Here is a 23,261-nt window from a genome sequence, read left to right as displayed (position 1 = left end):
TAGGAATAAAAAACTGTCTGAAGTAACTGATTTATATTAGAAAAGTAATTACTGCTTCTTATTTTACACATGTTAATGTTTTTTTTTGCTTAGCCATGGTACACATAATATACATTATTGAAAAATAATTGACACAAGGGAGAACACACACATGGATAAACACCACGATTGTACCCAAGCACAAAGATGTGCTGGAATAGTGAGAGCACTTGCAGTGAATACACATTTCACACTGTTAATAAAGCATAGCCATCTCCCTCTTTGTGCAACTCACAGTTCATGGATTCTCTCTCCGACGAAGAAATAAACTAAAAGCTTCATAAATCTTAGAGCTGAAGCTGCAATGATTTCTCTGTCATGAAGAAGTATTTGCAACCCTAATCTTAGCTTTGTGATTCATTTTCTTCACAAATGATGGACACCACCATCATTTCAATGTTTTATTTTCGAGGTTCTGTGGTCACAACTACAGGTGGGAAAGTGGAGTTGAATGATGGAGAACATTCACTTCAAGACAGGTGATCCAGTGCTTACAGGAGACCATAGGAGCTGAAGCACAAAGCCCTAAACCCAAGCACGACAAAGCCCAGTCAGCTCTTATTTCACTACCTTGGGAAGATGCTTGAAAGAATGAGCAATGCTCCTTGGAAAGTGTTGAAGGTTAAGGAGTTGTTTGGCATTATATACACCTATTTGTAAGTTATACGTCAACATCTATTTGTCGTGCATTGACACTATTTCCATACAAAGATGATGTCCTTAGGAGCAGCAAAGACAGCATGTCAGTTTTAGGATAAAGAAGCTTGCAGTAATGGATGCAAAAGCTCAGATGTGCCTTGCTAAAGATCATTTGCTCCCTCCCTTGGAAGGAGAGTACTTGGGAAAATATCACCTGGCAAATAGTAATAATTTTTTTAAAATCTACATGACAAAAAATCTCATGAAAATGGGATTAAGGAATTTGGAACAGTTGTAGAAAACCAGAAGACTAATTGAAAAAGTCAGTCTTCATTTTTCCTATTTGAAAAGTAGATCCATCTTGACCATTATTATCTACAGGGTCTTACAAATTCTTTTACAAAATACTTACAGTAGTAGCTACGATCAGGTTTAGCCACCCCACAGCATTGCCTTTACTACCCTTGAAGAAGCAGGCAGTAGTTCTCACAGCAAGATATCCCTAAGGTAAGCAGAAGTCGCTGCACACTTAGGTTTATTGGAATACGACTGAAGAATGCATACCTGACTTTACACTGTATCTTCCACTCAAGCACTTAAAGAAATCAGACCATCAAGCCCCCATCAAGGGGCAATGCATCATTTTCTCTCTTGCAAAATGAGTATTGAAGGATGAATTTGGGTAAGGGTACTAAAACTGTCATTTAAACAAACCACAGCAAGCATCTGCCTTACTTCAAAGATCTCATTCATAGTTTTCAGAGTCAAGGCAATACATTGGTTATATTACTAAGGAAATAACATCCCACATATTACATTATTATATGCTGAGAAAGAAGTGACAAGGCATCTACATGGTTAATTATAGTTAAGAAGATAACACCATGAAAATCCTGTTGCATATGTATAGCAAATACTTCATGTGTGAGGGAAGATTGTCCAATCAAAGTACACTGGGGGAAATAAAAGCCCAAGCAGCTGGTATGGGTGAGAAAATGCTAGAGGGTAAAACTCTGCAGCAGGTCAGACCAGAGATGCCATGGGACATAGCAGGAAAACACAAGCACCTCATCTCCTCTGCTTGTCTCATCTATTGGTAGCTGTAGAAACAGTATCCACCAAATAACCAAGGAAAAGCAAGTTCTTACCATTACAGTTTCAACAGAACACCTTAGTGCAGTTTATGCAAAGATCACATAATACAAACAATTTAAAAGCTCAGGGGAAAGCTACCTCAGGAATACCAGTTGTGAAAGGAATTTAAGTGACAGGAAACCAGAGAAGTGAGAGAAAGCAATGTGAGCATGGTCCTCTCATTGCTTTTTGGGGGGTTATATGCCCCCAAAGGAAGTTATTCAACATGTACATTTTATTGCAGAAACTGAAGTACAAGACAAATTAGTCCTTTAGGAGATAGCAGCTTTCTCCAAACATGAGCTAAACCAATGAACCTCATAGCAAAGATCACTGGGATGGACACCAAGAGATCACAGGTCCTCTGGCAGGCTGCATCAGCGAGCTGGAAATGCAGATGCTAATGCATTGAGTTTGAGGTGATGGACCTCTGGCAATACAAGAATAGAACAGGAATCTGTTACTACAGTTTTGCAGAAAGTTTAAGTCACTTCAGCTGCAGCTGAACAGAGAAATTTCTAGCTCCTCACAGTCCTTCTAGTGCAAAGCAAAATAGGATTCCTAAAAAACACTACTGAGCAAATACAAATGTTTTAGTGCAGTGGCAAAGGCTTGGGGTCACTTGTTTCAGGTTAACAAAAAGGTCCTAGAAAAGCCAACTCACAGTTTTTCTAAATCCTCTGCTCTTTCCAGCCTCCTCAGAGAAAGGTTACCTGCCTCTGGTCTGCCAAGCTACCACACCAGCACATGCATTGATTTGGGGGAAGAAAAAACAAGCACAAGTCTGACAAATTTTCCAGGTGGATAAGGGGCAGCAGAAAAAAACAACACTGAACTCCTGTAGTCTTCACCAGACCCAACCTTTTTCTTCTCTGAAAGATTTATCCATTTCAGGTTTGTGGTCTCTCCCAATAAGCCACCTTCAACTTCAGAGTTCATTTCCCAAAGACTTTGTTCACTAAAGTCATGGCCATCTCAGGCACCTGAAGGACAAGTACAGTACAGGGACACAACTAAAAATATGGGAGACAGAAATATACCACATAAATTGACAGAGGTAAAGAGAGGCCACGCTACTTTTGCAAACCTCTGCCTCAGGACCCATCAAAATGTATGGGCAGGAATCCCCTCATGATCTTGACAACCAGTTGCCAAACTAGTTTGAGTCAAATGTCTCTCATCTGCCAGCCAGAAGATAACACAGATGTTGTACACTTGGGTTACTTCTCACATACCTGAGCAGCTTCTAAAAAATGAGCAAGTGTGTAAAATGTTCATCTCCTCCCACATGTACGCAAACAGCAGCTGCAGTGGGCACCCTGTACAGGGTGCAGCCCACGCTGGCAGAGCAGGAGGCTGAATACACAAAGATAAGCCTTACTTAGGAATGCTCACGTGCCGAGTTAAGTGCTGCGATAATTAAATCGTTAGTCACACTGGCAAGTGGGTGGAAGAGGCTGGAAACGTCTGATGCAGTTTGCTACAGGCAATCATAGATTTACCAGTGATGCATCTGTCACACACAAAGATGGGCTCAGACCCAAGCCATCTGCAACAGATCAACTTTAGGCTATTTCCCAGAAGTGAAACGGAACGAAGACACCAGCCCTGCATCCCCAGTGCTGTAAAACAACCAAGACCAACTACCAACCTACCGCATGCAAGCAGCTGTATGATTTCACAAACTCAAAATATTCATCTGGGGAAAGAACTTGCAAAGGCTAATCCTTATCTAGAGATTTGGGAATTTCCCTTCCTGAAATTCTCCCTGGTAGTACTAACTAGTTGTCTAGCATTTATATGTCCCCAGTCTTGTTATGTAGCATATCTCACTTGGCTACTGCGTAACAAAAGGCTTGCAGGGTTAGCAGAGGAGACCTGAAGCATTTCAGTAAATAGCTAACCACCCTCTTCAGTATCTGCCACTCACATAGTACCAACTCACCTTTGCAACAGTTTTCAATCTCCTCTAAAGTACAAAACTAAAAGTACTTCTGTTTGTCTTAATGAACAAAATTTTACGTGAGAGCTGATGGTGAAAAATTGTATCTTGTACCCCAGAGCACCAGCCCTTGTTTCACTACCAGCCTCAAAATTCCTCCCCAGAGAGCAATATAATTAGGAAGTGGGGAGAGAGAAAGGCAAAAAATGTATTAGGACACCTCACTTGCTGTGCTGGTCCCACTCCACAGAGAAGCCTGTGCACCCTTCCCAAGTCTAGAATTGATTGTTACTAGAGAAGCCTTGTGGGGACTCTGTTTACTTGCTACTTCCTGCGACAGGTGAACTTTCAGGAAACAGCAGCCTGTAGGAACATGCACAAAGAGGACAAGACTCACAGCAACAAAGTGAGGTGGGTTGTTTTTCCCCAAAAATTTTTATTTGAGAAAGCTGACAAGTCTCCCAACCAGTCATTACAGGTAATCCACACCAGTCCCCCACATCTGCTCCCCGGTAACTACACCAGTACAGTGAAGATGAAAACATAACACCGGAATGATGAGAGTGTAACAGTCACCTGGGGAACTTAAGGCCTCACCATCATTTTTAAGATAACTTTGTACTCAGATAAGGATGGGGAGAGGATATCAAAACAGACAAGACCGGAGAAGACCCTTTCTTGTACTGTCTTTTCAAGTTATATAAAAACAAAAGCAAAACCTTAACTGATCTACAGGCTTCAAACTGTAGGACCTAAAACTACCTTCAAATAACTTCTGTAATTCAGTCCTGTGGCACTGCTGCTGTTCTGCACTGTAACAGCTTTCAAAAACATACAAGGATAAAATGGATGCAAGGGCAGAGAGGTGGACTTAGGATCCTAATATGCCTTTATCAAAAACCAAACAAATTAAAAGCAATCAAAGTACTTGCAGTGGAACTAACAACTCCAGGAACTGGGGAATGGCAAAGGACTAATGTATTTAGATGACAGGAGATCATTTTTACATCCTCTTTTCCACTGCCTCACCTTGGACAACTGTTTCCTTCCTAGTAATAGATCTGACTCAGGTGAGAAATTATAAAACTATGCTTTTTTGAAACTGCTAGGCTGGGCCTAGGGCCATGACAACCCCATCCCTACCCAGAAGTATCAAGACACAGGACACCAGAATGCTGTGCTGCTGAACCACTTGCTCTGAAGGAATGCAGAGACGATGAAAGAACTGTAATCACAGCCTAAAAACTGCAACAAGTCCACAAAGTTAACCTGCCTGCTTTTTCCCAGCCTGGCTTTTTTAACATGGTGCCATCTGGAAAGCTGAGAAATGGCAAGAAGCTACTGGCTCTTGCTATCTAGTACTGCACAGGAAAATAACAGGTCTGTTGAGGGCACAGCACAGAATGCCCCCTCAGTTGTAGAATTAGCCTATTCCCACCCTGTACTGCCTTTTTTCAGTTCATCCACATTCTTCGAACTCCTCTGCTACCCTGCACAGAACTATTGTACCCTCAGACCTCAATGCAGGGTACAGGCCCTCATGTGAGCATCAGCTCACCCTGCTTTGAGGTCTCATAAAATGACATTCAGCCAGCTGCCTGGATAGACGAGATGTCTCCTGCTCAATGTAAGACCAAGTTTCCTAGCATGACCTGCTCCCATCTGCTCTGTGACTGTATCTGACCAAGGCCTCCTGCACAAAAGGCTGTTCCTGACCTAGGTTTTCAGGAAAGCTGCTGCACCATTTCAAAACAAGAGAGGCAAATCCAAGACAAACATGTGGGGGAAGGGTGGGACCAAGGCTGGATAGCTTATTTGAGCAAAGCAGGCTTCTTTCCAAGCTCAAACACACTTCCAAGCCTGCCTTAGAAGGTTCCCCTTCCTCCAGGCTGAATCACCATATGCTCAAGTGCTCTGACCTCTCAGCACAAAGACACCAGCTCCCACAGGGAGAAACACAGAGGTCCACGACAGGGACCAAACCTTGGAAGACCCTCTATTCTCAGGCCCTGCTGGAATGATGAATCCTATTGCTCTGCACTCATCTCCATTTGCTCGAGGCTTAGATTCCAGCTGGTGAGGACAGGGAATCCCCCTGCTCTGCCCCAGTGTGACCTGCATGCCACCTAAAGAGCACAGCAGGGTCAGGTGGTTCTGAGTAACACTGCAGTCACAGACAGATGGGAGACATCATCAAGCCGTGATTATAGAAGGAAAATAGACAGCGCAAAAAACTTGCTGCAGCTGTCGTAGAAACATCTTTTTTTATTTAATCGCTGCCCCAGGAATACCCAAACCCATCATGACCTCCCCCACCCTCAACATCCAACAGGATTTCACAAGTCCCCCATTGCCTCCGATGTTCAGGCTCCCCTTCCCCCTTTAGGGTCCAAGTTCCTCCAGAAAAGCTCCAGTCAGTGGGTATCATCTGTGAGATGGCTCCAGGAGGCCATGGCTAGGTCCCAGCGGTGTCCAGCTGGGTCTGAGAGGAGGGGGAAGATGATTTGCTCCTTTACTCAATCAGCTTCTTGGCCTTGAAGAAGCGACGCAGGTAGAAAACCTGCCAGGTGGCCAGTCCGATGAGACAGCACATGGAGAAGATGCTGAAGTACAGAACCCGTGTGTTTGTCGACTCTGAAACAGACAACAAACCATTGCACCTGAGTCTGGCATCACAGGATGCACCCCAAGATGGCAAAATTCCCAGGACTACTTCTCCTCCCTCTTGAAAAAGCAAGACAGCATGAAGGCAAGGGCACGTGAGAACCAGCAGCACTTGAGAATAAAAGCAGAGGGAACAACAAGAAGGATAATAAGAGGGAACAAGGTGAAGCTGTGGTTAATGGACAACATTGAATGGAACAGAGTAATTCCCATTAGGAATGGAGACAGAAAGAAATGATTTCTAGAGACAGAACAACAAGCGTCAGTGACTGCTTCAGGTTTCCCTTACTAGGAACAGAACAGGCAAAGACCACTATAATTGCTTGATCTCCAAATGCTGCCCTAATAACACATTTAACAGAAATGAGGGGTTTTAGAGTTCCAGCCCTCTGAAGGGGCAAACAGTCTCTCACCATTTGTGTCCCTCATCTCCTCTTCTCGTTTCTTCATATAGGCAAAGTCATTAACGATGGACTCTGAAAGATCTTCCAAACGCCTCAATTCTACCTCCAGGGGTTTCAACTTCTCCACTTTAGCAATCTAGAAAACAGGAGACTCAAGTCACTGAAACAAAACCAAAAGCTCCCACATGGGTTTTTACTGCCAGTTTGAACCACTCCTCCCCACACGCTACAGATCTGGGGCATCCTTCCCCTCAGGAAATACCTCTGCAAGCCAGAAACTACCATTGCATAAAACACTATCACTTCTCCCACCTGTTTTCTGAAACACACTTTCCTACTACTCCTCCTACACAATGGAGGAGCACAGCATGCATGCAAGCACACTTCTTCCTTATTCGGCTTAATGTTAGCATATTCACAGTTGGCTTCTGAGGAGTGGGTAGAAGATCTTGCCACACAACTAAACTTCCAGTGAGTATAAGTCACAGACTGAGACACAGGTGACTAACTTACATATGTATACGATACAGTTCCATAGGCACACAGGCTATTAGCACCGAGACTCCCTACGCTAATGCCCCAGAGAGCCCAGGCAGCCCCAGAGAGCCCCAGCAGCAGCGGCCTGATTATCCCGCAAGAGCTCGGGGCTTTTATCCCTCAGACAGAACCTCCAGGGAGGCTCCAGCAGCCCCAGAGCCCAGAGAGCCCCAGCAGCATTGGCCTGATTATCCCGCAAGTGCTCGGGGCTTCTATGCCTCAGAACCTCCATGGCGCCAGCGGGTGGCGCTGCGGGGCCGCCGCCGGGCCCGGCTCCCGTCGGGAACCCGCCTCCCTCAGGAGCGCTGGGTCATGAGGGACATCGCTTCTGTGCGCAACGCCCAGCCCAGGGCCCCACGGCTCACACGCTTGGTGTCGGAAAACAAAAATCCGCTGCAAAATTCAATTAGAAAGCACAGCACACAACAGCAGCTATTTCAGCTGAATGTGTAGACATGTGTCTCTGCCCCAGCTGTGGCGGTAACATGACACAAGCGTTACATAAAACCTGTGACACAAGGACACTCGAAGGAAGCTAACTGCAATTCCTGACACTTCTCCAGGGTTTGGGTAACTGCGGTTCTTGAACAGAGCTTTTCACTATTACCAAGAAGTGACAGGCCCCTGCCACAACGGCCAGATGCTGTGTCCCCAGGTAATGCAGCAGAGGAAAAATGAGTTACAGAAAACACATAAAGCACCTGCAATTCACCACCAGTCTCAGCCTCACAGGATTATTAGATATAAGGTGCATGATGGCCATCTCTCAGTGATCCACGCTGGCAGGAAGGCAAGAAGGTACCCAGCACAAAGGTATCCCCAAACTGCCACTTCCAGATGCAGCTGCCTGGGCATCAGAGCCAGAGCTGAAGAGATGCTCGTGACCAAGCCAGTGCTAGCTAATCAGCCCTTCCACTGAAGGGTCTCCACATGACACACATATCCTGGCAAGCAGCAAGCCATCAAACAATCATCTGTGGGGTTTTATGCTGAGGCAAGCTGTATATTATAGCTCTGCCAGCACAGCAGTGTCAGTTTGGAGTGTGTTTGAGAGGAGGGGTAGGAAGGAGTAGGTTAACCCCCTCCTGCTTTCTAGCCAATAGGTTGTAATGACAGAACCCTGTGGCCTGGCCACATATCTGCCAGCAGAGAGCTTTGCTGAAAAACAAGTCTGCATGTCTACAGCCCAGACTCTGCTGGCACTGCTAAAGCAGCAGGTCTGTAACACACACGTCTTGGGCGGCCGTACTGACAAGCTAGCCTTGCACTGACCAGCTCCATTATCTTCCTTGAGGATTCATTTCCTCATTCACAGAAGGCTACAAGTGTTCCATTGGGAAAAAAACCAAGGTTTATTTGCTTCATCTGCATCCCTTCAGCTGCTCTTAATAGGTGTAGCTACAATCTAATAGCTACTTTTAGTCCTGCAGGTATTCCAAGATGTCTATCCTGAATCACGGAATCAATTAGAGTGGAAAAGATGTCTGAGATCGAGTGCAACCTAACACCACCACGACAACTAGACCATGGCACTAAGTATCATGTCCAGTCTTTCCTTAAACACCACAATCTCCCTGAGCAGTCCTGGAACCTTTTACCCCTAATGAACCCAAAAACACATGAACATCACAAGCAAAAGGCTCAAAAAGGCTGCAATTCCATGAGAAACCCGAGCAACATTCCTGACCTCTGAGACCTTACAGCAACTTGTCAAGTCAAAACTCACAACTACTACTGCAAACTGAGGAGATGGTGAAAAAAAAACCCACACTCCAAAGCAGTGTGGTTAAACATCTATAGCAGCTGTACAAATAATAAATCAGTTTGAGTCCTTTGTAGATATCTGTTCAACAAGGCTTTAATACAGTCTACAACTCTGAGAGGTCCTCACAAGTCAAGGATGCTTGCCAGGGCTGCAAAGATCTGCATTTGGTATCAAGTGGGACTGCAACTCTAAATTCTTATTTTCTTGTATTTGTCCATGGACCTTTTCCCTCAATGAGCATAAGCAATGCATTTATTCCAAGACAGTTCTATCAGTACAACCAGTGAGTATGTAGATACACAGGCATACAAGAACCTTTCTGCACAGCAATGGTGCTTCTACAGTAAAGTAACTCAGTAAAGTACACTACACTAAAGTAACTCTAGAGTATGCTGTGGGGTGGTATTTAAAGGGATTTTGTAAATATAGCAAGCACAATCCTCCCAGTTACATTTTCAGGGATTCACCCCATAAAATTTCAACATCTTGCAATCCTTCAGTAGCAGATTGACAAATAGATGGCCTATGAGTACTCCATTCTTCCCTGACCCCATGCACTGTTTTACTCTCCATGTAGGATGTGCTCCAGACTAACTTAAGCTATGATTGCTCTGCTCTTCCCTGACCCCAAGCACCTCCTTACATCCACACAGGAAGTGCTCCCAGCCAACTTAAACCACGCAAGACCAGACAGCCCAAAGTTTGAAAGGATATAAAAATACCAGCATCTATCTCAGATTTTTGTTAATTTTCTATTTGGAACCATGCAAAGCCTCCTCTGCTATCCACTCTCCTCTCTCTGGCATCTCCCATGCTCTTATGCACAGTGGACACAGCAATCATATGTGGGACTCTTTCCCCACCAATAATTCTCATTTTCTCAAGCACAGGCTCTGTCCTGGGGGATGACTGATCCCAAATTCTAGTGAGCCAAAAGCATGATAGCTGCCATAAAAATCCAGCATCCAAGCCAGTCAGGACTGTCTCAGCCACAAAATAACTGCTACCCTACACAGCTGGCTCTTGGGTCTAAGCAAGCTATGTCCTCCTAAGATGGAAATGTTTAGGCTTTTATGCCTGTTTCCAATGTCACACCTTCAAACCAAATACCCATTCCACAGCAGCTACTACTCTGCCAAACACCTTTACATTGATACACTGCCAGTTCTTAGAAACATGCAAGAGCCATTTCAAGCCTGCTGAGCCAGGATATCTTACAGGCAGGAAGGTAAGAACAGTAACATTGCAACTTGACCTTTAAGAGAGGGTCTTATATTAACTTAAGATGACCTCTGCTGCAGGACCTGGGGAAACTTCACCTCTCAGTGTCTTGTTGCCTCTAAATGCCAATGCCCAGAAGCTGGGTCATGCTGTCGTAGCAAAGAAATTCACGCATTAGGCTCCAGTTCCCAGAGCACACAATCAATTCTAGTTGATGTTTGGGGTTTTTTTTGTTTTTTTTTTCCTCCCAAAACACACAAAGCTTCATTGCAATTGTAGTTGCAGACAGGCTTTCATCACCACTGGGAAAACAGCTTCCCATCACAAGCCCAGATCTACAAAAGCATCACGTGAGTGCTGGGAAAGGGAAGCCTGCAGTGCAGGCAGCCAGGGGACATACCTCCTCGTAGTTCTTTGCTTCAACGCCATGCTTCATATCCAGAGTCACGAGCTGGTCCGGCATCCTCCCTGTTCCTGGAAGCATAATGAAAGGATTCCTTGTGTGAAACATTCAGCCTGCCAGGAAATCACCAGCTCTTCCCACCAGTGAGGAAGAACTCAAATCCCTCCCCTCCCCTCCCTCCATGTCTGCAGCTAACTGCGGAGGCAGTACAGTCCAGCCTAAAAATACAGAGACTTCATAATAAATCCTGGCTGAAAGAGAGCCTCCCAAATATAATGAGAACAAGCTGTAACTAAAAGCACTGAGTGTCTACAAGATGCAAATCACTGTAAAAACTGCAGAGGATTAGAACATGAACACCAGCTGCTATGAGACAGCCTAGTGAAAGACAAGTCACCGGAGGGACGAATATTCAACTGGGAGGCCCACGTTCACAGGAAGTGAACAAGCAACTTGTCAAGGTTACTGGGGCTGTAAATGGCTTTACATTCAAAGGAGCAATTGATAAACTGCTCCAACGTTCCTCGTAGGAACGCGGCCTACGAGGACTACTGACCCTTACATACTGGAATATCTGCAGAAGCCAAGGCAATCCCTTTACCAACCATCTCAGATACCCAAGAACCACACTGCTAATAGAAACCCCAAGAGAGTAAGAGGCTTCTGAAGCTGGGAAAACACTGCCTCAGAGAGCTGCCAGCTGGAGCCACACAAACAGCACGTAAGGCTGCAGTCACCAGCAGAGTAGGTATCTTTCAAGGCTGATATCCCCAGGCTAGGGAAACCTGTGGCTTGTAGCTTCTTTCAACTGCTACAAACTGTCACATCTGAGAACATTCACAAGAGGAAAAAAAAATATATCAGACTGTCATGTCAGATACTCTCAAAAATGCTGCACAACAGCTTATCTGAGTATCATTCTCTACTATACCACCCACAAAGAAAATGTCTGTATGTAACACATTTCCAAATCCCAGCATGTTGGGACATACAGCTGTCCTCAGCCAGCTGCCAGCAAAACACAAGGTCTGAATTTTCTTAAACTGTGAATTTCAGAGTCTCTATCCAGGAGCATGTCCAATACTCACATTTTGTCTCAAAAGGCTGCCAGGTGGACATTCCCTCAGTCCACAAACTAATGCAATGTACAGGCTATGCTGGGTCCAACTTCAGCTGGAGCTAGGAAGATATTCCAGATCTTCGATACAACATCCCCAAATTCTTTCTCTACCCACTCACTGAACAGCTCTTCAACACCAGAGTAGAATCACCTTCTACTGCTAGCAGGACAATGAATAATCTACTGATAAGATGGTGCACATCAGCTACCAATCACTTCTTAAATTTCTTTACGGGAATGCACTATATAAGAGCCCAACAGATAATTTTTGATTAGGATGGAATTTTGTTGTTTTCTTAGAAAAGACCAGTTACTGTAAGAAACCCCTGAAGTCCCAGCACTGTTCTTTAACAGACTGGCTGTACACAACCCCCAGTACTCCTTTCTCCAACCACAAGTTTTGACTGCTTTTGCCACGCATGTTACTGGCATGCATGGAGACAGGCAGGTAGGACAGACAACAGTAGCTGTAGAAAAAAAATTCACAGCACACAGTTCAGTGAGAGGTTTTTTAATGGGGCTCAAATTATAGCAACTTGAGTTGAGAGCTGAAGTTTGCAAGAAGAGATGAGAAAGATGAAAAGACCAGTGAACAGAAGAACAGAACTCGAAGAATAAATTTGCTAAACTGGAAAGGAGAGCTGCCAAGAGACAGTAAGAAACTAGAAACCTTAAAGCTGCCAGGTGCAAAGGGACAGAGAGCAGACATTTTGCAAGAGGTTAACATTGTCAGGAACTGGCAGGGAAAAACTCAAGCTGCTCTCCTATAAGTTTACTAAGCCCAAGGCAGCTTCCTTCACACTCATCAGATCCTCAGAAACCCCTTGCTTCTCCTGCAGCCAAGGCTCACCAGAGCAAGCTGGATCAGCAGCAAAGAGACAAACAGTTGAGATTTAGAGATCATGAACTAAACTGATACCTACATTCCTCAGGTCTTCAAGAGGTCATCTCACATGAGCTGTTTCCTGGAAAATTAGGGGAGCTCTTAATTTGCAATGTCAGTGGAAAAGCAGGATGGTTGAACTGAACATCAAGAAGTTTTCCCACAGGAATTCCAGAAAAAATGAGTCCTAAGACTCTTAAGAAATTTTGGGAAGAGAAGGATTACAGAGGGAGCATACAGTTAAAGATTAGCACACAGAAGAGCCCTAAAGGGAGAATGCAGTGAGACCAGGCTGTTCACCTGAATCAGCATACTGTGGGAGAGTAAATGTGCCTGGGAGCAGAGCACTGGTCAGGATGACAGGACCATACTGCCTGGAAGAGGGTAAAAAGCCCATCATACAAATACCCGCAGCTCCAAGAAGCACCCTAAGAACTCCTCCACTCTGATAAGGTGAACCTTCAACACAGAATCTCTTTCTCACTTCCTCTTCCTCATTTCTGTGGTTAGGGATTGAGAAATCCTGGTTGCTTGGACCCCTCAGATCCAACAGCTCTAGGTTTCCTCTACCAACAGTTTCTGTCTCTTTCAATACTCCACAAACATCCTCCTTGGCTGCTGCCCTAAGTCCTGATTACTTACTTGATGAGACTGGAAAAAAGACCCTAATCTTTAAAGAGAAACATGGGAATTATAACAGACTTGGTAAGTTCCCCCACTCCCATGCTGATCTTAGAGAGAAAACAAGGTACTTCCTTGTGACGTGGTTACTTCTTTCCAAGTACCTTAACCAAGTCCTGCAGATGATCAAGCCTCACAGTGTCATGTCCCTTACTTTAATACTTCCTTGACTTCCAGCACAGACATGGGAGTCTTGGAGATACTCCAGGTAGAATCTGGGGCACCTGGGTCCAGAAAGAAAGCCTCCAGAAGAGGATCCAGTTGCTCAGTTGATGAACTCTATATTTTGGCAGCTCAGTGCCCCACAGGTCATTAAGGTAGAAACTGTATTTAGAAATACTTCTCAACTTTAAAACAAACTTGCAACAAGGGAGTCAGGGAACAAACATTTGGTACAATCAAAACAGTTGTAAGGGGCTTGGTCTAGGCAAGAAACTCTGCTCAAAAGCACCGAACTAAGAATCTAGACACAACTAAAGAAAGAAACCTTTCCCACTTCAGTGTGTGATCACATGGAAGCTATGAAAAGGTCTGCAGGACTGTCTGGAGACTTCTCAAATACCCAGGTGTTGGAAAGTAAATGGCAGGAGCGACTCCCAGATGAGTCACTAGTGCCTGCATGTCTTAATGTGTTAGGGAACATTTGGAAGTCCTACCTTTGGAGTAAAATAAAAATATAATCCTGAGCATCTGGGGTCACTGTTTTATCTGTAAAACACTATAGAAGAGGTGTTACAAGCCAGATCCCTCCCAGTCCCAGCAAAGAATACAGCCTTCTCTTTCTGTAAAGTTCTCTTCAACTTGCAAACTATTTACAGCTTATATATGGAGCAGAAAGAGCAAAAGAGCAGCTGCCTTTCAACTGATTTGAGGAATGCTGCTAGTGAATGCTCTGTGAAACACTCTAGGAACTTCTAGGGTAAGACCTAAATAAAACTGGGCCCAAGGAGCAGAACTCTGGACAGTAACCATGAAAAGATGTAGCATCTACAAACTTTGCATGCACTCACACCACCACTGATGAGACTAGAGCCCACACGTTGGCCACTTTCAGCACGTCTGTCCTGAAGCTGAGCTTGGGCAGTACACACGTCACACTCACAGGAAACAAGCCTCAGCACTTGTTAGGCAACCATCCTTGGAGCACAAATGCAAAGCTGACGTCCTGCTCATTTCCCCTTCCCTTTATTGACCACTTCAAGAGCAGTTGTGGGTGCAAATCAAGGACATATTCCCTATACACACACAATTCAACCACATTAAATAGTTGTCAACCTATCGCAGGATAGCTGCCAAGAACACATTGTGCATGGATCACATTCTAACACATTGGGAAGAAATGGCCCGCTGGGGTGACAGAGAGGTCCTGGAGATGATGGCACCCAGCTCTGTCCTGGCTCAACTGCAAGATGGGGAGAAGCATGAAACTGGCAAAAGAAGTGTGGTTTGCTCACTGGTACTACCACTCATTGCAACTGTGGTGACCTCTGCAGGAGAAATGTCCAATTCCCCTTTCAGAGGAAACCCAAGTGCTCTACACAACAACCACAGAGGATTACTTCAAATGCAACAAACAGAGCAGATGTTCTGCTGTGAGATTGGCCACAACCTCCTGAAGATCAGCTTTAAAAGTCAAAAAGTGTTCTGTGGATCACACTCAGGATCACTTTGCTCGTATTTCTAAACCACATAGCTACACAAACGTGATCAGAAGCTAGAAACAGCCAGCACACCTTTCATTTCACTTACCCACAGGAAGCTTGCTCTCAAAGCAGGCCTCAAACATATCATAGTCTTCAGTGGTGAAGGCAAACTTGCCCTTGGTGGCATCCTCCTTGGCATACAGGATGTGCCCAGCTGAGTCAGTTATCTGTAAGAGGGACAATGAAGGTAAGAAACAAAGTACTTTGCTGCCGTGAGCTCATGCTTCCTCATGCTCTTGCTCCCAGCAAGAGTAATCCTAGCCTCCCCTTTGGATCTGCTGCTTTCTCCTTTCAACAGTTTCCCTCCTTTGTGACTACATCAATTCCTCCCCTCCTCACCCACACACCAGGAGCTGACAAAGTCAGAGTGACTAAAAAGTAATTATTGACTCTTAGATCCAAAAACCACTAATCAACCAAAAAACAACACCCTCCCCCCCCAAAAAAAAACCCCACCAAAAATCTATTGACCAAAGAATCAAAAAAAAAAATCCCAAACTGAAACCCACTAATTTTTCTTCCTCCTATGAATCCCAAATACAGATTACATGTAAGAACTATAGCTGAACCAAATTGTTATTCACTGCCTTTATTTTGCAAGCAAAATTCATTAATTCCCATAGCAACAGAAATAGGGAGAAGACTTATGGGACAAGAGTCACATTCCCCAGAAGATGAAATGGAGAAGGGTACATCTATTCCTCTAGAAATGAACCATGAGTGCAGCCCTGAGTTACATAAGTTTTGGGTGCCAAGATCCATAAAAGTGGCCACTTCAGAGGACAATTCAGACTACACAGACAGAATAATGACTGCTTTGCACTAAGTCTATAAAACTACTAAGAATAGGCAAAAACTGTGGAAGGTCTACAAAAATGCTTCAACAAAGAGTATAAAAAGAAAGGACACACATTTCGTGACGCAAACTTGAGAATAATTGTGCTCAATTAAAGGCTCCATCCAGCTGAAACACTCTGACCACGGAGAGGGGTGAAAAAAACAGAAAGTGTTACAACATTGCATGAGAACGAACAGCGTGTATTCCACTGGAACACTTCCCATTTTCCCTCAACACTAATTTTTAAAAGGTATGTCTGAAACAGCATGGACACTAAAGTTACTAGTGGTCTTTGAAAGACTTAAGAGACAAAGAAAGTAAAAAGTTTGGGAATAATTTTAATAATAAGACCAAAATACACAAAATAATTTGTGGCATGGAAATGGTAAGTCAGGCATTCTACTTTATTCCAACCTTTTTCCCTGTACAAAGGCCATGCAAGAGGGGTATGTACCCAGAACTATTCTACAGAAACACTATTCTTATTAGAGCACCTAATTAACCCTCTGGCACTGGATTTGAAACAAGTGTGGACCTACTCATGGATGCGAGTTGCTGCATTACGCAGGAAAAACAATCAACTATAAAAAGTCTCACACTTTATGCTATAAACCATAGCAGGCAAGGCTTTAGGAACAAGCTTCCTCTAGATACACATTATCTCACAATGGCCTATTAGGGGATTTGTTGTAGCTGCATCATATGCTGTCAAGTGTCTGAGAACAATGAGGAACACTGTTCCCCACGCAGCAGCTCAGAGCTGTACCTGTTTTCAAGTGGCAAGCAGATGAAAGAACGCCTGCACAGTCAGGTGCAGGCAGCTGTGCTGCCATTCCCTTGCCACAAGCCACCAGCTACCTCTTGTCTGGAAGCCACCGGGCACTGGGAAGCACTGGGCCCAAGTGAGCAGGCCCATCTGCAGTAGAGGACTGTGTATGTTTTGACCATGCCAACACAATGTAAAAGCCTGTGATTTGGCCACGACATCACATGTGCTGTTTTAGTGCAGGGGTCATGATTAACCAAGATGCCTCGTCAGCATGACATACATTCTGCACACCAGGCTCTCCATCACAAAAAGCAGTCAGAACAACATAGCTCTCAGATGCCCCTATTATTTCGAGCACTATTTTCCTATGCCTTTGTACACACCAGAGCTAATCTTTATGCAGCTTGATCCATTTTTGCCCTTTGCAGCTCATGAACAGCATTTTGGACAGTAAAAGCTCTGCTATCTGCTTTCATCAAAACTGAATAGCATTACCCAAATCAGCCAAATACACTGCCCATTCAGCCGGGTGTGCGAGGGCGGGAGAAGCTGCTAATAGCCCAGCCAGAACGCTTGTGGGGGAGTCGACCTGAAAGGAATTTTTCATGCTATTCTAACGTTATTTACGGTAAGGCAATCCCCTACAGACAGGGCATTGTTTGCCCTTGACAAACAGCCCGATACCGTCGGGCTCGACAATGGGACAGAGGCACGTGGCTGCCAAACAGAGCTCAGGCGCCCCCCGCAGCAGCCAGCTGGCAGAGCCCGCGGATTCCTCCAAAACAGAGGGTGCCACTGTTAGCGCTGGGCTATCACACACAGATCTCAGCTCACCGGCAGGAACCGAACTGAGCCCGGACAGAATTAACTACCAACCTCCTCCCTCCTCTGTTCCCTCGCCCAATCCAAGGGGCCAAAGCAGACCATCCAGTGCAGAACAGAGAGTACCTGCAGACATCATGTCCTGAACTGACCTTTCCCACACAGACCACAGAGAAAGCAGGCACCTATCAGAGAGGTTTCAGCACTTATAACAAGCCCAGCACATTGGGAGGACACAGCATACCTGAACAATAAGAAGGAAAGCAAGAATTGCATACATTATATTTTCTCCTCTGTAGCTTTTTCAAACTATACATGACTTTTAAAAATTATTTCATTTTATGGTTTGAACAAAAAAGAACTTCTATAAGCAGTACCACCCAGATACCAACTTCATCAGCAAAGCCAACCAAGACTCAAACATGGGATTGACAGGTTCACCATCACCTCCCTAGATAAGTCCTGTGTCATAAAAGTGAGTTTTGGAAGAGACCCTGGGGTAAACTGACCTAAGAGTGGGCAACCTGAGAACCAGGAGGCTTGGTTATCAAGCAGTAAGAGACAGATGGGAACATGGCACTCCATCTGACATACACGTGCCTTACCAGGCAAATACTACATGCACATTTTAAAGCCTTAATGCTGCTTGGATCTGCCTATACACAGACAAGTTTCCTCTAACAAATGAAGCAAGAACAGAACCACATGATCTTTAAACAGTATGACTCCAGAAGAAGCCTTCCCTAGCCATAACCAAGTACAACTGTCAATAATGCCAGGGCCTTCAGGCATTGGTAGGCAGATGCTGGAAAAGCAATCTGATTTCAGGACGTCTAAAATACTCAAGAACACCAAGTTCAGAAACTCCTCAGCAGACCATTCTGTCTCTGTTTGCATGCTTATTATTGAAACCTTTGGGAATGTAGACAGAAATAAAAAAGGGGCCAGAAGGTTTGTTATGAACTGACTATGTAGCAACAGACCTTATTCAGCTAGGATGGAATTTTGAAGAAAGCCTAGGAAAGGCAGATTGTGGGCAGAATTTAAGTGAAACTGTTGAAGTTTTATAGCTGTGTGTCACACAGGTGTATTAGTCACAAATATTCTGCAAATCCTGTACTTCCTGAAGATCCTTCAGGATCGTTTTCTTCCCTGCAGCAAATATCTGCCTACCTAAAATCCATGCAAGCCACGACACAGCAAGATGAGAATAGCCATTTTGGGTACCAGAACCTGGTACAGCAAAATTTTCTCAGCCCCACTGCACTGTGCCAGGATCCGGTTGTGCCAGGCCCTAAGCATGGAGGGAGTCCTCGGAAAGCCACGTCACCATAGCTCTTTCCTGCTCACACGGTGTCAGCAGCCTTGGTACAGCTTTATCGGAGCGGCCCATCTCGCCAGGCGCCGGATAATCTGCATCGTGCGCGGATTAAATGGCAGACTGCGGGACGGGCCGCTGCAACTCGATCTTTGGGGAGAAAAAGCTCCTATTTGGTTCAAGCTAAAACGCTGCCCTGCTCCCTCGCTGCCCAGCACGCGGAGCTCCTGGGCGGGCTGGTGGCCCCTCGCACAGGGCGAGTCCCGCGGTGCGGTGCAGGCCGGGGCCGGGCGGCTGTCGGCTCACGCGTGGGCCGGTGTCACGCGTGGAACACGTCACCCCTTCCTTCCTTCCTTCCTTCCTTCCTTCCTTCCTTTCCCGCCCCGCACGGCCGGCGAGGGGAGGCGGGGCCGCGCCGCCCGCCCCGGCCACCCCCGCCCCCCTGGCCGGCCGGGGCCGCACCTTGAGGTTGGCGGAGGGTCCGGTGGAGGAGCCCGGCGGGGCGCTGATCTCGTACTCGCCCGTGACCAGCGTGTCGCGGTGGATCTCCTCCCGCAGGCACTTCCGCGCCTTGCCCGGCAGCTGGAAGGAGATGGGCCGCGCCGGGCCCGCCAGCAGGAGCAGCAGGAGCAGCGGCAGGAGCGGGGCCCGCCCGGGGCGGGGGCGGCCGGGCAGCGGCGGCAGCGGCATGGCGGCGGCTCCGAGTGCGGCGGGCCGGGCCTGCCTCCGCCGCACGTGACCGCCGCCGCCGCTGCGTCACCGCGGGGCGGGGCCGGGGCGGGGCCGGGGCGCCTGAGGGGCGCGGGGCGCTGAGGCGTGCCCCTTCCGGGGGGCTGCTTCGTTATGAAACAAATGCGTAATGAAGTTTATCCGGTAATAACGGAGGGGAGCGAGTAATAATGGTTTCGCTCGTTAAAGAATTGGAAAATTAGAGCAAGACCGAACCGTGCTCCGAGGCAGAGGAGCATTCTGGGGATGGACAAGCAGCCTGAATCTCCGTGAGACTGCCTCGCGGCTGAGGTCCTTCACTGGGAGAGACACTTGCTGTTTATTGTATGGGGTTTTTTCATTTTTTTGGGGAGTAACTTCCCTCTTGACTTCTTCACACAAGAAAATTCAGTTTTATCTGATGTCTCGCTTCTTTGCATCAATGCCTTGCAAATGCCAGTCAATAGGAGTATCCAAGTGTTTTTAAAAGCAAATAAAATTATAATGATTTTTGAAGACGACATCACTTTTTTCTCTCCTTTTCCAGCATATACTCAGACCTACTTCTTCTTTTTTTTTTCCCTCTTGATATATTTTACTCTTCAGGAAAATAGCATTAAGTAACCACTGACAGCTTTGGGCTGCTGCTTCCCTGGCACCACATCATCTCCATTCCCAGCCTCCTGGCCTGGCAGTGGAGCCGCCGGGAAGAACGCACGGGTGGGAGCAGTGACTTGTTCTGCAGCATAACCTGCGAACAGGGAGGAGGAAAATTGCACAGGTGTGTGGTTATGATCACCATGGTTGCAGTCAGCTCCTGGGATCTGCTGCAAATATTTGGTTGGGCTAAGATGTAAGGAAAAGCAGGAAGAAAGAAATGGATAGTAACATTGCTAGAAAGCAAAATATCTTCTTTATCTCTCTTAGCTTGAATAAAAAAATTACACCATTGTTCCACTTTTATTCCTTAAACATCACCAGCTGTGTTCTCTCTCTGGTCAAAGCGTGTCTTTAGTGACAAGCAATAACAAGGAGTTGGTAGAAACTACAATGGGCTTTAAGTGGCAAATTTCATGCTTGGATGTTCACCTGCAGAGCATTTTAAAGAACAATTCAGTGCTTTTGCCTGCTTGTGCTCATACCTACTGAGAACATATGATGAAGCTCTCCTTCAGGAACAGACACTAAGCCCAAATGTGCAGTGGTGGAGTGACCTCATTGTTTGGACAGAAATAAAAAAATTTTCAAAAAAAAAAAAAAAAATCACTAAAAAAACCCAAAACAACAAAAACCTCCCAGCACTAAACATTTGCCCTTACTTTAAGCTCCAGTTTATTGTTTGAAGTGGGATTTACAGTCACTTGACGGACATTTCAATACATTTTTTGTTCTCTTATTCGTTCACAAACTTTCCCTTACTTGGACAATTAAATTATTTGGAACGTAACCATAATAAAATAAATATTTTGCTCTTTTTGCAATATGTCAAAGTATATTTGCAAATGAAAACATTCTTTCCATTGCAGCGCTTAAGGCAGAAAGAGCTATTATTTCACAAACTTTAAGAAACACAGATTGCTAGAATATGAAGATATGAAATGTTGTACCATAAAATTCCTGATAAAACTGGCACAGCATGACAAATTTCTTTATGCAGAACATTCCTCTAACCAATTATATGTATCCAGCCTTCTAACATGTTTAAAACTTTAAATATAGCCTTATTTTCCAGAGGAAGTGGCTCATTCTTGTTAAAGTAGCCTCGTTTTCTAAAATCAAAGTGTGAACTTAACCATCAAAAAGCAAATATATGACTGACTACAATCCCTTTCTATTGTGGCCTTTTTGTCATGGTACATTTTTAGATGAGTAACATTTATAACCAACAAATCCATCCCCTGCTTTCTGTTGTAGTCTCCTCCTGTGGATGCATTTTTCTAGAAACTGCCACACAGGCAAGTTCAGATCTAATTATAAAACCCCCTCAGAGATCCTTTAGTGCTTCAGTATGTTATGAAATAAAATGGTACAGAGCTGCTATGAGTCTCTTAACAATCCCCAGCTTTTTTTTAAAGCATTTAAACATGCAATGGGGCAATTTCCCTTGAGTGTGCAAAGTAACTTAGAGCAGAGGGAAAGCATTTGAAGATCCTTTCAGCTCCAGGTTAGGAAATAACAGTCTTGCAGGGACATGCCTTAGTATTTCCACATAGTGGAGGCTAACAAAATGAAATGCTTCCTGTAATTCAAAAACCCTGAACAGAGGTGAAGGAGAGATTGATAACTTGTTACACAACTTTCCAGATGAAGCGATGACCTATTTTAGCTTAATCTGCTGTGTTAAGCGTTGTGGGAGCTCGGCACTCAGCTGGAGACAGGTGTTTGTTCTCACTACCACTAACCCACAGACAAATGGGTGTATCCCCAAAGTAAACATTAATATCAGCTGACAATCACGACACACTGACAAAATTCAAACCATTTTGTTCATGTGATAAAAGGTATCTTTTATCTTTCCAAATATCCCTAATGCAGTTTTATTGCTGTCTTGAAAATGATGAAGAGAGCAATGAATTATTCAGCTTTCAGTTCTGTTTTAGCAAAAGAGCAATGGAAACTTTTGGATGTCTCACTAGTCTGAGACAGCAAAGGCCATTGAAGAAAATATGCATTTTCCCATCGAATTTCTAATTTTTCCCAACTGACAAAGTTCACAGAGTGTCAGCAGTAGTCAATTCCTGCCACACCAAAATATATCTTTTATCTATGTTAAATGGCAGAAAGCAACACTAATTTGCTTTCTCCATGAAACAATGTGTATGAATGTGTATGAATTACATAATTAGACCTTTTTTTTTACAGCTTCTGCGTCAGCTGCTGCGGCATTTTTGCATTTTCTTGTTTTGGACAATAAAAAGTTGAAACAATGTTCCTCTTAAAAACTATTCTAGACTTACTTTTATGTTCTAATACTTTTGCATTCTGCCTTGCACCTGGCAATCCACTACAAGCTACTGAGAAAATGCTATAAAAATTACATATTGTTTACAATGCTAATCAGTGCTTTTACTAACCGTGCAAAATTATCCATCCACCACTTCTAGAAAGTGCAAGGCCAGGCCTTTTAAGGGGCTATATTTGAACCCATTGCTGGGATATAACTCCCACAGTCATCATTGTGATCACAATCTAGATAGAGATGTTATTCAACCAACTAAAAATAAATCAGTGGCTAAACAGCCATAAAACAGCATTGCACTGCTTTGTCTCTCCTGTCCCAGAGATGACATGTAGTGTGTGCTGGCCACATAGCTAAAATATATAGCATTTGGGTAACAGGCATGGAACAAAACAACTTTAGATATCAAGAATCATTTAGAGTTTAATCGTTTGAGGAAACAAACTATTGTTACAGTATATTTATATGTATCTGCTTCCATTTCACCAAGTGACTAAAGTTATTCCTACGAAGTACTTCAAAATCCTGCATGGATGTTAATTGCTTGAAATCAAGTGTATAGGGCTCTATCCAAATTATGAGTTCATTTAGGGAAACAAAACATCCTTCATCAAAGACAGCCCATATTCAATCACAAACAAACCACTTTGAGGAAGCGAGCATTCATGATTCTTCTCTCATCTCTCCCCAGAGCTTTTCCTGCTGCCAGGCA

At 44.7% G+C, this 23,261-nt stretch overlaps 1 protein-coding gene across 1 annotated transcript; it reads right to left on the bottom strand.

The window, feature by feature from the left end:
- Positions 1-4,170: 4,170 nt before the first annotated feature.
- TMED10 (transmembrane p24 trafficking protein 10) lies at positions 4,171-19,595 on the bottom strand. The gene is made up of 5 exons (XM_053945505.1): positions 19,345-19,595; positions 15,182-15,302; positions 10,746-10,819; positions 6,832-6,958; positions 4,171-6,388 (listed from the first exon to the last, which is right to left on the bottom strand). The coding sequence occupies exons 1-5, from the start codon at positions 19,570-19,572 to the stop codon at positions 6,267-6,269; spliced, it is 672 nt and encodes a 223-aa protein (XP_053801480.1). The 5' UTR covers positions 19,573-19,595; the 3' UTR covers positions 4,171-6,266.
- Positions 19,596-23,261: the final 3,666 nt, after the last annotated feature.

This window comes from Vidua chalybeata, chromosome 6, assembly GCF_026979565.1.
Source record: "Vidua chalybeata isolate OUT-0048 chromosome 6, bVidCha1 merged haplotype, whole genome shotgun sequence".
Lineage (NCBI taxonomy): Eukaryota > Metazoa > Chordata > Aves > Passeriformes > Viduidae > Vidua > Vidua chalybeata.
Note: the sequence above shows the minus strand (reverse complement) of the source record. Positions and strands in the feature narration are given on the sequence as shown.

Excerpts from the sequence above, each read along its gene's own strand:
- TMED10 (XM_053945505.1), bottom strand. The coding sequence starts at position 19,572 with ATGCCGCTGCCGCCGCTGCCCGGCCGCCCCCGCCCCGGGCGGGCCCCG. Across the intron at positions 6,959-10,745 it reads AAGCAAAGAACTACGAGGAG|ATTGCTAAAGTGGAGAAGTT; the intron begins GTATGTCCCCTG and ends CCTGTTTTCTAG. Across the intron at positions 6,389-6,831 it reads GGAGATGAGGGACACAAATG|AGTCGACAAACACACGGGTT; the intron begins GTGAGAGACTGT and ends TGTCTGTTTCAG.